The 18099-nt window shown below is 46.0% G+C and overlaps 1 protein-coding gene across 1 annotated transcript in view; it reads left to right on the forward strand.

Annotated features, from left to right (window-relative positions):
* Positions 1 to 18099, forward strand: part of KSR2 (kinase suppressor of ras 2) — a 362570-nt gene that overhangs the window by 72610 nt on the left and 271861 nt on the right. Inside the window, exons 2-3 of the mRNA XM_057491701.1 lie at positions 3896 to 4036; positions 8036 to 8186. Coding sequence (XP_057347684.1) covers positions 3896 to 4036; positions 8036 to 8186 — 292 coding nt within the window. The remainder of the gene's footprint in view (positions 1 to 3895; positions 4037 to 8035; positions 8187 to 18099) is intronic.

Here is an 18099-nt window from a genome sequence, read left to right on the forward strand (position 1 = left end):
TCAATACTCAATGCACAATCATTAATCCACCCCAAGCCTAATTTTCGTCAGTCTCCAATCTTCTGATGCATAACGAACAAGTTCTTACATGGAGTACAAATTCTTACATAGTGAATAAGTTACATGGTGAACATTACAAGGGCAGTCATCACAGAAGCTTTTGGTTTTGTTCATGCATTATGAACTCTAAACAGTCAGTTCAAATATGAATATTCATTTGATTTATATGTGGATACCACATTTCTCTCTTTATTATTATTATTTTTAATAAAATGCTGAAGTGGTAGGTAGATACGAGATAAAGGTAGAAAACAGAGTTTAGTGTTGTAACGAGAGCAAATGTAGATGATCAGGTGTGTGCCTGTAGACTATGTGTTAATCCGAGCTAGACAAGGGCAATAAAACATCCATAAAAGTACATTTTCTTGCAGTATAACTTTAATCTGTACCTTTTAAACTTTGGAGAAATGATGCATATAATCTTTAAGGAATTTATTTTTAAATTGATTAGTTTTAATTTATTAGAAATGCTTTTTCTGATACTTGTAGTTAGTAAATTGGGGCAATCCCTACCTCCCACCCCACTGCCAACTAATTGTAAAATTACTTGTGAATTCATGTAACACAAAGTCAGCACTGTGGTATTCTAAGTTACTGTTCCATGCCACTTTACATGAATAATCTTTTTTAATCCTTACCCCAGTAGGTATATTTTAAACTTCATTTTCCAGGTGAGAAAACTGAGCTTTTGAGCAAATTGGAAACTCCTTGAAGGTCATTCAGCCACTGAGCAACGCAGTGGAGGACTGGAGCCCAAGTTAGCCTGATACTGGTGTCCAAGGTTCCAGGACCCACTTGATATGCATTTTATGTTGGCATGAAAAAAAAAAAAGTAAAATGAAGAGTTGTACAGCAGTTTTCTTTCTCTCGTTCTACATTGTGCTTTTCTATTTTTTCAATTACTTATGAGCCCTTAACTTAAATCCGTGCAAAGGAAGCAAGCATTGTAGGCATACTTACTGCTAATAACAAATGGCATTGTATCAGGGTCTGAGAGATCCATTTTGCTTTTAAATGCAGGGGTTTCTTTTCCACATGGTAAGGAAAGTTATAATCCTAAGATCTCTTTTGTCCTGAAATTTACTAGAGTAGATATAGAGTGATAACTATTGGATACAGGTTTTGTATCTGAATGTTTTTCAGAAATTAAAAATTGGCTTTAATTCTCTGTACCAATAATATCAGAAAGAAGGTAAACTTTTGGTGATTCATATTCTTTATTAAATTCCCAGAGCCTAGCACAGTGTCTGGCATACTGGCAGATCATTGGCATTTAGTAACTATTTTTTGAGTGAATGAGTGAACCAAAGTTTAAGTATTTGCAAAGTGTGGACAGGATACCTAAGCTAAGTCTTAAATTAAAAAAAAAAATTCTAGATATTGAAAAAGCAAAGAAATGTGTATTTATTATAAAAATCAAAACAGTGTATCTGTACAGTAAAAATGGAACTCCCCTTTTCTCCTGCAGTGTATTTTTACTGTTCATTGTATTTTGCCAGATGTTTCTAACTCTTTAATTAGATTTTTATAATTTTATCAACACACATACAGTTTAAAATATATAAATGCAGTCGTATTACCCAGTGTCTTTGCAGATTGCTTTTTCCCTGAAGATGAAAATCTTGGAGATTTCCCAAATCAATATGTATCAATTTACCTGATTTTTGAAAGTTCATATTGTATTCCACCCTCTGGATGTGCTGAGTCATTCATATTTAATTCTTCTGCTAATGTACTTAACAAAAAATTGTTTTCAAGTTTTAAAAATCACAAACTATGCTGCAGTAACCATCCAGCCTTTTATTCCATGTACACACACGCGTGTGTATTTCTGCAGGTTGGATTCCTAGAAGTGCAATTCTTGAATCAAAGTGCAGCAAAATCAAGGTGTATTAAAATGTTCATACTACCAAATCAAACCACCCTCCAATGGCATCCTCAATAGTTCCTCACATTCTCCATCTCCCTGGATAGCATCAGTGTTCAACCAAGGTTGCCAAACCTATCCAAACAATTTTTCCACTAATAAGAAGGTAATACATATACATTGCATTTCCCAACTTTGCTATAGAGAAGCAAACAAGAAAAAAGATAGGTTATCCATTATTTACTGCTAACATTTTGTTATATACCCTCCCAGGGCTTTTTCTGTGTATTTGTACACATATAATTTAATAAAATTTTAATGCATTACTTATACATTATACATATTATGCATATTTTATCCTTTATTTTTAATGGTATGTCATATAAGAATACATTGTAATTTATTTACATCATCCCCTTTTGTTGAAGAGTTGGATTGTTTCCAATCTTTCATGGCTATTATCAACTTGGAGCAATGTTTTATGAAAATCCTTAATGTTAGGATCAAAAGCTAGACAGCATTGTCCATTAGAAATATAATGAGAGTGACAGATAGGAGCCAAATATATAATTTAAAATATTCTAGTAGTCACACTAACTATATCCAGTATATCCAAAATACTATCATTTAAACATGTAATCAGTGTAAACATATTAATGAGGTACTTTATATTGTTTTTTTCCCATTAAGTCTTTGAAATCCAGTGTGTGTTTTACACTAGAGCACATCTCAGTTCAGATGCTAAAATTTCAAGGTTTAAAATAAAATGTAGTTCTATCAAAACAATACAATTATGCTTAACAGAAGAATATGTTACACGGCTTCTGTTTAAAATTTAAAATTCCATTCTTAGTCACACTAACCACACTCTAAATGCTCAGTTGGCCACACATGGCTGTTGGACTAGCATTTTGGACATTTGACACAGATTAAATCTATTTCACATGCCTGCTTCTCACTGTGTAAAATCAAAGCACAGCTGAGAGTGTGCCAGCATAGAGGATTTGAGAATCCACTGGCAAACGTCAAGATGTGAAAAAAAAAAACTGAAATCAGGATTAGAAAATCTCAAAAACGAGGTGAAAGAATCAGGAAAGGATTAGAAATAAAATAAAAATTTTATTAAGATAAATAGATGAAAAGCAAAGACTCTCCTTGTTCCAAGTTGGCAGCCTGGGGTGTGTCTCCCCCTTTTCTCTGCTCCTGCACACGTGTATTGCCTTTCTTTTGTAATGTGTTAGTTTTTACACAATTTGCAATAAAAGAACTTTTCTTTGTCGCGCCATGGCATCCCTCAAGTAGCTAGGTGCAGGTCCATCTCATTATAAAAGTATTTGTTAATTTGTGAATACTTGCATGTGACTTAAGATTCAAATAGTACCAAGGGGTTTAAAAACAATGTTTCTCCCACCTCTGTTCTTCTCCTGCCCTCTCCCCTTCCCTAGAAGATTAGGAATGCTTTCAAAAGTATCTGCATTTGCAAAGATATATAAATATAAACATTTCCTAGATGAAGGAGAGTTCTTTTATCAACGTATCTTGGAGACCATTCTGCATTAGTACATAGCCTGCTGACTCGTTTTATTTTATAGCTGCCTAGAGTTCCCTTGTGTGCATGAACTCCCATCCTACAGATAGACCTTTAGGCTGTTGGCAATCTTTTTCTATTGCAAACACAGCTGTAAGAAATTCTTTTACATGGTTCCTGCCCAGGCCCAGGTGTCTGTGGGATGAGTTCCCACACGTGGAGCTGTTGGGGCCAAGGCTGTGTGCGTGGTAATGTAGATGGGTATGGCCCAAAGGCCCCCACTTAAGTGTTACCAGCACGTGCCCCCCACTGCAGATAAACCTCTTTAAAATAGGAGTAAGGAGTTCAGGCGGGGAGGGGCCAGTGGGGAGGTGCTTGCCCATCCGCCTGGTGGCAGTGCCTCTGAGACATGTCCTCTGTCCTTATCTGTGTCTCCACAGAGCAAGCTGGTGAAGTACTTCAGTCGTCAGCTGTCCTGCAAGAAGAAGGTGGCCCTGCAGGAACGCAACGCGGAGCTGGATGGCTTCCCCCAGCTTCGGCACTGGTTCCGGGTCGTGGACGTGCGCAAGGAAGTCCTGGAGGTGAGGCGGCGGCCCCTGCCCCCGCCCCTCACTAGCCAGCAGCCAGCCTCGGGGGCAGTAGGTGTTTGGCTGTGCCTGCCACATAGTAGGCCCTCAATGAATGTGTGTTGGATGAAGGCACAGAGGGTCTCCGATCCTGTCCGGGTGGGTCGTTAAGAATGTGGTTCTAGATTCGATTGCAACCCGGTTCATCTCGGCACTCATCAACTCGGCCACTTTGGGCAAACAGACCAGCAGTGTCCAGCAGAACTTTCTGCTATGAAGGAGGTATTTTATATCTGTGCTGTTGGATGTCGTAGCTGCTGGCCACATGGAGCTGTTTAGCATGTCAACCTTAAAAATAAAAGTTATTTTACCAGCAAAACCAGGTTTATTTAGGAATAGCAGAGAATTGCAGTCCAGGGTATGTATGCACTGGTGAAGTCATAGGCAGGTCTGGAGAACGAGGGAGAGGACCTCTCTTTTATAGAGCAAAGGGCCAGTTGGGAGGGCTGGTCTAAGGAAACATACATGGGGCCCATGTGTCGTGGCTTCTCATTGGCTGGGCTGTTTCAAGGTGGCAGAAGGCAGAAACCTTCTTTCTCCCTGCTGGAAATACAGTAGCTAAAACGCTGACTTGCAAAGAGACCATTTCTCCCGGTGGGGTCTAGGATTTACAAGGATTGGTGGGCATGAGTGCTTTCCATGCTGGCCTCCCCATGCCAAGTCCATGAGGTTTCCCTTTACTTTTCACAGGTACTTGAATTGTGCTTAGTGCATGTGATTGAAGAACGGAATTTTAAGTGTACTTAATGTTAATTAATATAGCCAGTGGCCACCGTATCGGAGACCACAGTCTTAGAGCATTAATTTTCTCATCTGTTAAATGGGTTCATGATTGTCTCCTCTACTAAGTAGCTGGCATAATAAAACGAGACGATCCATTTCAAATGTTCAACTTGAGGCCTGGCCCCTAATAGCCAGACTGACTCAGTAAATGTCAGCTTATTATTATTGTTATTACTGCTGTTGTTGAAAACTTTGGAAGTAACAGGCTTTCCAATAGCAAAACGAACCCAGGCCAGCTGTTGTCTTGTATCCACATTACAGGAGTGGACCATGTCCCCAAGGTCTCATAGACAGTGAGATTTCCTTACCCTCATATCCCGGGTCCCCACTATTTCCAGTGACAGGGCTGAGCCCTTCCCAATAAAACCAGCATACAATGGAGCTAGGTATTGTACTCAGTGCTTTACGTGCAGGATTTCAACTGTCAAGACTGTTCAGATGTTCACAATGACCTTTAGAGGTAGGTGTGCCATTATCCCTACTGTGCAGAGCAGGAAACTGAGGCCCAGAGATGAAGTGACTTGCCCTGCTGGTGGGTGGGCGGGGCTAGCCGGAGAACCCAGCCTGGGTGCCCTCTGGAGCGTAAGGTGGGAAGCACGGTGCCTTTGCCTCCTTTCCTGTTGTCAGGGTATCTCTGAACTGGGAGGAGAAGGGGCAGCCCCGTGGGACCAAGTCCCTCTCTCAGGGCACTCCCTTCCCGCTTGAAGAGGCCTGGAGATCCTCTTCCACCTTTTGTCTTTCTCAGACCTTGTCCCCAAAGTTATTTTGCCTGAACCCACCAGATTTAACAATCCTCAGCTAGATGCAGGACCCCCACTTCCCCACACCCACCCACCCATCTTGTGCAGGGGCCCCAGAAGGTGTTTGATTCTATATTCCTTAATTTCATTCCCAGGATGGTGGTTTCCTGTGAATATCCTTAAAATGAAAGGTCCTGTATATCTTATTTGCATTTTTTTTGCATGGCCCTCTACACTCTTCAGAGGCTTTTGGGACCATTTATTTATCAAGTGGGGCCATTGAGACAAAGCTTCTAGACCAGGGGATGAAAACTGGGAGCCTTCAAGCTGTATCTTATATCTGATGCAGAGACATTTTTTGTTTGGCTGATATAGTGTTCAAAAACTTTTTTTTGGCCAATTTTTAAAAGTTGAAAGAGTTTGCATAAAAAGTCCAGTTCTTCAGTTTCTCTTGAACAATTGGAATTGCTGAACACGCTAAACCAAATTCCTGTCTGGTGGCAATGAACTAAATTCTCCTTCTCCTGTGGATCCCATAGGTTCTCTCTAGTTAGCAGCTTTGTTCATTTATATTTACCTGGTCTGCAGGTACCTGAGCCCTGGCTTTCAACAACCGTCTGTGAGCAGCTTGAGTCAAAGGCCACCAGTCAGTGGGTGAGAATGTAGCCAGGGTCCCAGCCCTGAGTCTGTGCCTCATGCTAGCATCCACCAGGGGAACCCTTCCTGCGAAGGAACCAGCAGTATGGAAAAAGTTCCCAAGCCAGGCTGCCTGGGTTCAAACTTATGTGTTGTGTAACCTTGGACCTGTGGTCTGACCTCTCTGAATTTTAGTGTCCCAGGTACAGATTGATGATGATGATAAAAGTACCTACTTTATGTGGTCTTTGTGGTATTAGAATGAAATCCACGAAAAGCACAACAGTGCTCTATGTATTTCATTTTCATTTATTTTATTGAACAGAATGTATCTGCTCTTTTGGTTCAGGTTTGTTAAGGCTTTCTCTATTTCTAATGTCATTATTACTTTTGTGATTTATCTGTGACCCCAAGTTCCAGTATAAATTGGATATTTTTGGGGGGAGTAAATTACAGGATTAAAATGCAGAAGTGAATTCTGCAGCAAAGAGAATTCTCCTGTACTGTGAATCAGCCCCTGTCAATGTGATTCATTTTGTACCTTCAGATCCTGGTCTACCACTTTTCCTATAGTGGGTCTTGCAATGTGTCCCTGTTTGAGGAAGCCTCTAAGTGACCCAGTTATTGTTCTCTCCTGCCCCTTATCCTAGTGAGTTGGAAAGGCACTGATTGGGCTTTGCCCTGCATTCTTTTTTTTTTTTTTTGATTGAATTTTCTGCTGATCCAGTTTTTCTTCCTGGTTGCCAGTTTTAATGGGAGTGGTGGTGGTGGTGGTCTGATTTTGTTGTAATACACAGATTTGCCACAAGAGGGCAGAAGTATTCCACAATATTGCCCTAGAATCTCTGATTTTAGATCTCCAAAGTTCTTATTTAAGTAATATTAATATATGTAAAAACGTTGGATACCATTAAGTGCTATAATATGAAGGCTCACCATTTTAAATACATTTATAGATATACTAATAGATGCATAAATATAGAAGTTTGACGAATTTCAAGGTATATTCTAAATGGATATCCTAATATGGGAAAGGTGGTGATTGGTGGTGATGAAGGGACACCTGACCAGGACATTTATAGCTGGGGATCCTACCTTTTCTGGTCCGAGCACATCTCTTCAGAGGTGTGTCCATTTCCCCACTCCATGCTATACCACCACCATCCCACTTGTCTTAGAGGGCCAAGCCCTGCCTGGTGGGGCTCAGACACAAGTCTAGTTTCATTTCCAGCACTGAGCCACACACAGGGTTCCTGAGCCCTCAGTCTGATCCTAGGGTGTGCAGCTGGGGAAGAGAGCAGCAGAGGGTGGAGAATAGGCTTGAGCTGTCCAAACTCAGAGTTTGTTCTGAGTTTGCTCTGAGTTTGCTCTGGGTTTGGGACGAGTCACTGCAGTCCACACAAAGCAGGAGGCACAGAGGGTCATCCAAAGACAAGGAAAACGGAGCCCTGCCCATAAGGAGTGCAGATGCTGCATGGGAGACAGACAGGTCATGAACTTCCACTGTTCTGGAGTGCTGTGGGCTAAGTATACGTGCTACCTTACAAAACATGTGCGCTTGAGATGCCCATTTTACAGGTGAGTAAAGTGAAGCTCAGAGAGGTTAAGTGGTTTGCTTCAGGTCCTCTAGATAATGAGCAGCAAAGTTGAGATCAACCCAAGCCTGACACTGGGGTTGTCATGCCCAGGGCCTGGTGTTCTGCTGAGTACCACTAGAGGGCAGCGTGGAGGCCCAGCCCACTTCCCTCAGGGTAGCTTGCTGTCTATTTATGTCCCTCTCCCTACCCTTTCCTAGGAAATCACCCCTAGCCAGCTGAGCCTGGAGGACCTCCTGGAGATGACGGATGAGCAGGTGTGTGAGACCGTGGAGAAATTCGGAGCCAACCGGGAGGAGTGTGCCCGCCTCAATGCCTCCCTCTCCTGCCTTCGGAATGTGCACATGTCAGGTGAGAGGCCCAGGGGGCTGGAGAGTGTCTCCAACACATCTGCCACTGTCCCTGCAGATTTGTGGCGCAGCTGCAGGCCTGGGTGAGGCAGTCAACCCTGGGTGCTGAATACTGCTCACGAGCAGAGGAAAGCGGGGCCTGAGATTCGGAATCCAGGAGTGGTCAGGGCAGCTCTTGGGCATCTTGTCCAAGGGACACCTGTGGTTGTAGGGCATTTGGTTCTGGATAACTAGCGTCCAGATATGGAGGTACAGGATGTGCATAGGAGACCAGGGTCTTTTTACCTTTGGCATTCTGAAGCGCCTGTGCATCTGGGGTCAACATCTGATGTGTTATTTTTTACATGAACAACATACACTCATTGTAAAATAAATGAGAAATTAGAGAAACAAAAGTAAAATGATTACCCACCTGAGCTCCACCATCTAGGGACCCTACTATTGTCATTTTGGTATAATTTTTGGTATAGTTCCTCCACATATATGGGTGTGTGTATACTACTTTTAACAATAGAATTAAGATTATCTGTACATACTATTTTGAAACCCTTTTTTATTTTTCACCTAATAACCTCTGTGACTTGTTTTATCAGTTTGGGGTCCAAATATGTTGTCATCTTTTTTGATCTTTTCCATCAATTGCTCAAACTCCTATTCACCTTCATTAGCAGGACATCAAATATCATCCTCTTGAGACTTCCTGCTTCTTTCTAGCCTTGTGATTTTCCCACAAATTCTGGGACCTCCCAAACCTAAAGGGATCATCAGCCCCGCAGAAACCGCCTGCACTGTTGTTTCGGTTCCCACCACAAGGTGTCACTGTTGCAATTAGTCTGGCCCCTCCGTTGGATCCACAATGGCCTTGCCTACCTCCCGATAAGAATTTATTGAGTGGCTACCGTGTGCCAGCAGGGCAGCGGGTACAGCTGTGAGCAAATGAGACCATATTTGAGACAGGTCGTTGGCCCAGATCCCCCACTGCATGTCCTTTTGTATTCTTTCTTGCTAGCAGATCCTGATCAAGGCTGCAGCCATTATCAAAAGGGGCCCAGAGTTGGGGGTTCTCCTGTCATTGAAGGACATTTGGTGGCATCCATGACTCCACCCACTAGATACCATAACGTCCGCCACATCCCAATCATAACAAAAAAGAGTGTCTCCAGTTACTTCTAAATGTTTCGTGGCATGAGACACAGAATCCCAGCCCCGTAGCCCCAACTCCCCAGCCTTGACTAGTTATAAAGGTCATGTTATTCCTTACTCTAGTACAATACCACTGACTCACCTAACGTTTGCATGGCTAAGAGGGGCCTCTGAATTACTCCATACAACAAAAATCTGTTCCAAGGTAACGTCCTCTCTCTACTTACAGTGGGACACAGCTGGATCACACCAAATTGCAGTGTTAGAGCATTATCATCTTCCTTTGTCGATAAGTATATTTCCTCCTCAGTTTTAATGCTCAAACACTGCCACTGTTTATTCAATCTATTTTTAGAAATTTAGGTTGTAATTGCATTTTCCTATTATAAGCAGTATATAGTGAACCGTTTTAATTGTTATCTTTGGATACCTCCATGGCTGTTTGTTTGGTGTGGATTCATAGATATGGGGTTCCTACAGCAGAGTTTATGTATTTTATGACTTTTGGTGAATATTGCCGTGGTGCTTTCCAGAAAGTGCACACGGACTTATGCCTTCTCGTCCACTTCTGTCCCTACAGTACATCAGAGTAAACAGTGAGGTTAGGTTCTTAATTGCTTTTCAGAATTAATACTGTTTCACCAGTGTTGTGCTACTGAGTTTGGTGAAGTCCTTTTAAGTGGAAGGAGCCTTTAATCTGGTGTTTTTCAAACTGTTGATCAGGACACACAGAAGCAAATACAATGTATATTGCAACCCTGTACACACACACACACACACACGTATGTATGTTACTGGACCCCACTCTTGAGTTTCAATGTTACAGAAATGAACACTGGACTCAAAGAGGGCAGAGTTTACTGGAGCCTGTGTAGGAGGGATGGGACAGGAGGAATGTCAGGCTGCTGGAGGGGGGTGTGCATAAAGCTTGCAGAGGTAGTTTCAGAGGGTGAGGGGTTTGGGGAGGAGTCCCAGGATCCCTATCTTGCCTGGAGAATGGAATGTCCTTATCTGTGGTTTCAAGGGGGCTCCAGGCAAGATTCCAGAAACTTAGAAAGGTCTGCTTAGAGGGTAACAGAGAGGGAGAGGTTTAATTTCTTAGCTGGTTTCAAAATGGAATGAGTTAGGCTTTATTAAAGCCTCTAACATGTACACATACACAACTAAAGTGAGCTGCATGAAATAAAGAATAAAACATCAAACTCACTTTTACTATGCCTGATATTTTACATTCTTTTCTGTGTTACTCTATGTCACTTACCAGTTGCTGGTAGTGAACAACCACCTCCACGTCACATCTCACTTCCGGGTGTGAGTCATGTTCTGAGAAACATGCATCTCACTGATCCTTGTGGGGGAAGGAAATATTTTTCTCTCGACCTTTCTGGATTCTTGGCTGAGACAATCCCTGTGCTTTGTACAGAAGACAATCAGGAGAAAAACAAACAAGTTTAATAACACAAATACCTCCTGTATACAAGGGAGAGAGCCAAGAAAACTGAGTAGTTCTTGAAAAGGCCCCAGGCACCACCTCAAATAACATCTCCAGCGCTAAGGACACAAGATGCAGGGGAGAAAGAGCAGAGTAACCAGAAAGAGCAAGTTAAACAAGGGTTAGGCTGGTACACAGATTCATCTTTGCCTTCTCCTTCAATGTTTCTAGAAACTTAAGAGTCACTTTTTTTCTTCCTGGTGCAGAAGGGGACACCCTTACGAATGGAGAGTCTCCTTATAAATGTAAATGTCTCTTATAAAAGGGTAACGTCTGCTCGGTTGTCAGAGCTTCGTTTGTGTCTGCTGTTTCTTAAAAATAATCAGCCCAAAATAATCCTCATGCCAAAGAGACATTTTGGGGTGGCTCGTTTGCCCCTCTTCATCCCCCTGCCTCTCCTGACTCTTCCCGGGCAGCTGGGATTCCGTCTGTGATGTCCTGCCTCCGGTGCCGGCCTTAGAGCCCCTGGGACCTTGAAAGCAGCGGCCGAGGGCTGCCATTTGCCCCATCCCAGCTCTTAGCTCTGGGGTCCACGTAGGCAGACGCTCAAAGCAAAGGACTACCCACTTCTGCCCTTCCCATAGGCGGTGGTGCCACATTGCACGTTTTAATTTTAACCTTTTCTGGGGAATGAGTTTTTTGAATGGATGCCTCTCTGCCACTAGACTAATCTGCAAGAGTCCTTGTCTCTGCTCACCGTTTTATTCCCAGCCAGGGGTTCCCAGCTCAGTATCTGGCGCATAGTAGTGGCCGTAGGGGCCAAGAACAGGCTGCCCCAAGATGTGCCGTTATGACATGCAGATGATTTCAGAACTGAGAACAGTCAAGGCCGGAAAGACTCAGAAAGTCTGACCACCCCACGCCCTAACTGCATAAAAAGAATTCAGGTGGAGGAACTGCCCCAGGAAGAGAGCCACCACCATGGGTTCTACATGATGATGTGACGTAGGGGTGGCCGACTGGGAGGAAGGTGGCAGTCTGTTAAAATTCTCCTCTATGTTCCATTGCTTCCGTGTGGCCCAGCAAACATTTAGTTCTCCTATTCCTGCTGGCTGCTTCCCTTTTCCTTTGAAGTCTCAGACCCCCACCCCCTCCCCCTCGCTTCAGGACCTGTATATTCCTCATTCTCCATCTTTGGAATCCGTATCTGTGCCTTCCCTGTATGTACGAAATGAAACTTTGGTATTTTTCTCCTGTTAATCTGTCTCATGACAATTAAATTCTTAGACCAGCCAGGAAAACCTTGAGGGGAAGAGGAAAATTCTTCCGCCCCTTCAGGACTCAATAAATATTTCGGAATCAGTGCGCCTCCCAGCACAAATAGCCTGGGAAAGCCCCCCAGTGCTTCCAGCGCATAGTCTTTCTCCTGGATTGCAAAGAAGCCTGGAGTTTGGCCTCTGTTTGCAGCCCCACAGCTCATGGTTCCCCCACAAGCCCCAAATGTCGGGCAAATCTTTTAGTTACATAGGGTTTCTTAGATCAGCATGGATTTCACATCTTGGTACTCAGCCCGCGGCCTGGAATTCCCTTCCTGCTTTGTCCTCCCAGTGAATCCCTCCTTACCCTCAGACCCAGCTCTTGTGGCACTTGTTACTGGAATGAATGAATTGGACTATGATGGCTGCTTATTCTGCCACGTGGCTGCTTTTTCCTGATTGTCGGTTTCCTCGTCTTCCTCGACCTCCCCCAGGGTAGGTGCAGTTGGCCGACTCGGGTCTAGGTTTCTTGCCGGGAAAGCTGCGTGACGTGCTTGCTACTGATCTCCTCTAGGGGGAAGCAGTGAGCCATCCGCAAATGATTCTTCTTTTAAATTGTCTTCCCCTCAAAAATGATCGTTGTTCCTTGAAGCTTCTTATTATCTTGGGAGCGGGATGGTTCCATCATTTCCTGCCCTTCACCTTCACCAAAAATGTTATCCCAAACTAGGGAACAAACTAGTGTCTTTCTTGTTTCTTCAGGGTCACACCGTATTTATTCGTTTCGGTATCCCCAGCCCTCTGCCAGGGAGCTGGTGTCTCCTACAGTGATGAAAATCAGATGGATGTTTTAAATTCTGGCATTTGGTGGGGTCTCAGTGCATGTTTGTTAAATAACTGAAGGCAAGCAAGTGGTACTGAGAAGCCCACATGGAGCTGAGCATATGGATGCTAAAACCAGGGAACTTCATTCCTGGCCAGGCCCGTGTGTAATGTTTGTCTCCTGGTCTCTCCCTTGGAGGATGGGGGCAGTTTTATTTTAGAGTTGTGACTCTAATCTTTATTCGCTCCTTGGGTTTTGGAGATTTCCCTGTATTTCCCACTGCCCAGTGAGTCCCAAAGTTAGGAAAGGTTAACCCTGCTTCTCTTTTAGAGCTTGCTAGATCATCTCAGCCTAGGACGACAGAATATTCGTTCATTCCTTCAAACAAGTTCAAGGGACCCTGAAGCCAGGTTATCCTAACCTTTCCTTAGCCTAGCAGCTGTGTCCTGAAACCAAAATCATTCATTCACTCATTCAACAAAATCGATGGAATGCTTACGATATGCCAGAGGCTGGTCTAATCTCTGAAAATGCACAGTTAGATGTCTGTTCTCCTGGAGCTTACCTTCTAGTGAGGGAGAAAGACAGTAAGCTGTAATCATAGCAAGCATGTACACTGTGAAGTGCGTGAGAATAAGCAAGTGCCGTGGAGAACAGCAAGGTGGAGCAGGCCTGGGGCTGGGCTGCGGGCCGGGAAAGTGGGCGACAGGATGTCATGGTAAACAGAGTGGTCAGGGCAGGCGGCCACCCTGCTCCATTTCCTACTGCTTTCTCCTCTTCAGTCCTGAGTCGTTTGCCAAGGGAATGGAATCTGGAGTCAGACAAACTCGGGTTCTGCCACCTGTTAGCTACTTGCTTTTGAGTATGGCATCTTGGGATTCTGGACTTAGCTTCCCAAGTAGCAGGATAGAGACGATCACTTCCGTCCTGTTGGCTGTCGGAAGGGTTACAGCAGATAATGGAGGCAAAGCACAGGCCCCAGATTAGGTACAAGATGGCTTCGTCATTACCATTTTCGTTGTTGTGGTCATCAGCACTACCCCACCTCCACCCTACAGCCACGGCCACCACTTTCTCCGCTCCAGTTTCCCCCACTATCCCACCATCCCCACTGTCCCACCATCCCACTGTCCCCACTGTCCCACCATCCCCACCGTCCCCACCATCCCACCTTCCCCACTGTACCCACCATCCCCACTGTCCCCATCGTCCCCACCACCCCACTGTCCCCACTGCACCACTGTCCCACTGTCCCCACCATGCCACCGTCCCACCGTCCCCACCGTCCTCACTGTCCCACCACCCCACCATCCCCACTGTCCCCACCATCCCATCACCACCACCACCAACAGAGTCCTTTAGCCTTTTTCTGCCCCCAATTCACTTCCCTCTACCCTCTTTCCATCTTCTTCTCTTTTTTTTCCCCAAAGAGCCCCTGGCCTTCAGTTTTCTAATTACACTCTCCAATTCTTTGTTTCTCTGTGACTTCCCTTCCCTCTGAGCGGCTGCTGCTTCTTCGAGCCTGTTTCCCCCTCTGTCTGACATGCCTGCTCTCTAGAGGTGGCCCACCTTTCCCTGGCCAGAGGGTTCAAGCAGAAGCCAAGCCGTTTTCCCATGACGCACAGCCTGCATTCCCCCTCACTACAGCGCTGAGGTCCTAGGCTGAAACGGAACTGGCCGCCAGAAGAGCTGCGTTCCCGCCCTTGGCCCTGTCCTCCTCCTCTAGCCCAAGCCCAGAGACCTCAGACCTGCGTACAGCCGGCTTCCTTCCTTATCAGAGAGCCCGGAGGGGGCATGGCTCAGACACCACCCTGCTGTGGCTGGGCTTGCTTTCTCTCTACTCTTATTCTGGGTCTTTTGATTGTTTTCAACCTGATCATGTGCGGTCATTTGCATCTTCACTTTCCCAAGGAAAACCCCGGGTTGCAGGTAGTGGCAGACTTTGCTTTCTTCCATCCGTGTGTATTCACCAAGCAGCCAGTGTGCCCCTGGCACTGTGCTGGCTTCTAGGGCTTGGGGCCTTTCTCAGGCTTCAGGGTGAAACTGACCTAAAGGAGGAGGAGGTGATAGGACCACGTGCACGTGCCTTGTGTCAGGAGGGAGTGTGCAGCGTCCAGGGCATAGGGACACCCATGGAGCCCTCTGGGGATGCTGGGGGCGGACAGCTGGGCAGGGCCAGCCCCTGTGGTGGACCCCGGCATAGGGCTTGAATTGCAGGGCTTTGAGCAGAAGGTGTCTAAATCATTTGTCCAGTTTTTCAAACGAACACCCTGGCTGCATAGTAGGAGGCTAACAGCAAGCTGCTGGGAAATGCAAGAGGAAGCTCATGGGGCCAGGCCTGGGAGAGAGCGGAGGCCTGGGTGCCCCTGGCTGGCAGGTGCCCCTGCACTCCGGCAGCCTCTTAGGAGCTTATTTTGTTGGGCCCCCTTCACCTCCTCCTCCTGCATGTCCAGGGGAAGAACTGGCAGCCAGGAGATAAACAGGATGCACAGTGGCCCCAAAATAGGCCAGCCTCAGATGCTCTCTCGCTTCTTCCCAGTTTAGGCACTGAATGAAGCCCCCCAGAACCCTGCCTCCCACTGCAGTCTTGATTGCTCTATTGTTGCGGTTGCTTCTAACTCCAGGATGGCTGGGCAGGCTGAGGAAGGGGCCCCGCCCGGCCTGCAGCGTCTGGTGTGTTCCGATGGCGATGTTCTTCCTTCCCCTCCCCTGCGCATCCTGTTCCCTAGGCTCTCTGGAATGCCTCACACAAGCGTTAGTTAGCACTGTCCCTTGCAAGGGACAGAAACTTAAAGCACCTGCGCTTATGCACAAACGGTTCGTTCATGCACTGTGTAAATACTGATCTTCTCTTTGGGTCACTTGGGGGACACAGCGGCCCACCAGCTTCCTGCTCTCTCACACCTTGTTTTCTAGACCCATGTTGTCTGGTAGAGTGGCTGCTGCCCTCGTGGTAAGTTAAACTTAGACATTCATCAAAAGGAAATAAATAAAAAATCCACTTCTTTAATTGCACTAGCCACATCTCAAACGACCCACAGCCACATGCAGCTAGTGGCCACCCTATGGGAACAGCACGGTTCTAGGACATTTCCCATACCACAGAAAAGTCTATTCCACATAAATTCTGCTCTAGAATGTATTGAGAGAAACAGTAAATAAGAAAAATAACAAATGGTGATCATTTTTTGTGGAAAATTAAAATAAAATGATATGGTGGTGGCCAGGTGACTAGCTTTAATAGGGTGGCCCATGGGGTGTGTGTGTTGGTCAGACTCTTACCAGAGAAGGAGAACTAGCAGAATAAATATATTAAGAGAGTCATTGCAAGGAATTGGTGTATGTGATTTTGAGGCTGGCGGGGCTAGTCTGAAGTCTGTAGGGCACTGGCTAGAACTTTTGGACATAAACTGAAGTTGCTGTCCATGGGTGGGATTTCTTTTCAGCGAAGACTTAGTTCTGCACTTCATGCCTTTTCAGTGGATCGAATCTCAGGCCCATCCTGAGTATAGAGGATAGCTCCCTTACTTAAAGTCAACGGGTTATAGAGCTTAATCACATCTACAAAATACCTTCACAGAAGCACCTGGATTCATGTTTGACTGAACAGCCGAGGACTGTGGCTTAGCCAAGTTGACCATCAATCACTAGGGGCCGCTATGGGGAGGTGACATTTAAAATGAGACTTGACTGGCAAGAAAGTACCAGACATGAGAAGATGGGGAGAAGATCACTGAGCAGAGAAAATAGGTGGTGCAAATCTCTAAAGCACTTTTCAGAAGCAGAGAGAAGGCCCATGTGGCTGGACCGTGGGATACGTTCTAGTGAACCGCTGCTGTGTAACAATCCTCCTCAAAACTCAGTGACTTAAAACAGCACCTGCTTTGTTGCCACTCCTGCTTCCCTGGGGGGTGCTGGGCCTAGTTGGGTAGTTCTTTGCTCCATGTGTTGGGGCTTGACTGAGCTGGAACATTCGAGATGGCACATGCAGATGGATGGCAGTCGGTGCTGGTTGTTGGGTGGGAATTCAACTTAGGCTGCCTACAGGGTGCCCCACGTGTTGCTTCCCGTGGGGCCTGGTCTTCGTGCGACAGGAGTGAGCATTCCAGGAGGGAGGAGGTGGGAGCTGCCAGTTGTCCGACAAGCTAATCCTGGAAGAGGTGCGTTATTGCTTTTGCTGGTAACTGAACCAGCGAGGGGCCGACTGTGAGGCAGAAGCACTGTGAGTAGAGGCCTTGTACTGGCGTGTAGACCCTGTACAGCTGCAGGAAGAGCCGGGGAGGTGGAAGTTCAGAAGGGAAGCTGCAGATTCAGCGAGTGGTCCCTAACCTGCGCTGGTAATGGGTGAGCCAGCCGGGGCGGTCGGGGCCAGCTGGAAGCCAGCAGGCCCAGCGGCTGCAGGGGACTCATGCAGAGTGACGGTCCCCTGTGGAGGAGGTGCGCCTGTGGAAGGTTGTCGGTTCTTCGGCGCTCTGGCCTCTGCGTTTGCAGGGGAGTGTCTAGTGCTGGGCCTGAGGTCCCTGTTGGTCACTCGGGACCACCGTCAGGAAGGAGATTCGGCTGTGGAGGGGGGAGGATGGAGGGTAAACTGGGCCCGCGCCTCTGCACCTGTCTCCCATTGTCTCTAAATCATGTCGCCCTTCAGAGCTTGTTGGCTGCTACTTCACTTTCGCCTCCCAAACTTTGTACAACTTTGGCCAATTCACCCCTGGAACCATACAGAGAAGGGGATTCTGGGAACGCAGGAGGCAGCACGGCCAAGGCCGGGGCAACTCAGGGCAGTAGGATAGAAGGTGTGGTGGAGACACAGGCAGGGACCTGCTCCCCCGAGGAGCCTGGGAGCCGCGGCAGGAAGCAGCATGGGAAGCTGCTGGACAGCTTTTAAGAAGGGTCTCGTTTTGGTTTGATTTCTCTTAACCCTTAAATCAAGGATGGATGGAGCTGGAATTAGGCAAAGTTCAAGCCATCAGTCAATCTCCCATCCTCCTCCTTCCTCCCTTTGTTCTGCTGCCTTTGGGGTTCGCCTCCCCTTGCCTTCTCCCTTTACCTCTCCTTTACTTTCCTCATCTGTAAAGTGGGGTTGCCGATAGCATCTTTCTCAAGGAAATGTTGCAAGAGAAGAAATGAGTTAATGTAAATGAATACTTAGCCTGATGCCTGGCAAACCAATGCTTAATACATGTTGGCTGTGATTATCTTAATTTTTTTTTTAAGTTCTCTCCCCTTCCCTCACCCTGCCCCGAAGCTGAATCTGAAAGAA

The sequence above is a fragment of the Manis pentadactyla genome, chromosome 14 (genome assembly GCF_030020395.1).
Source record: "Manis pentadactyla isolate mManPen7 chromosome 14, mManPen7.hap1, whole genome shotgun sequence".
Taxonomy (NCBI): Eukaryota; Metazoa; Chordata; class Mammalia; order Pholidota; family Manidae; genus Manis; species Manis pentadactyla.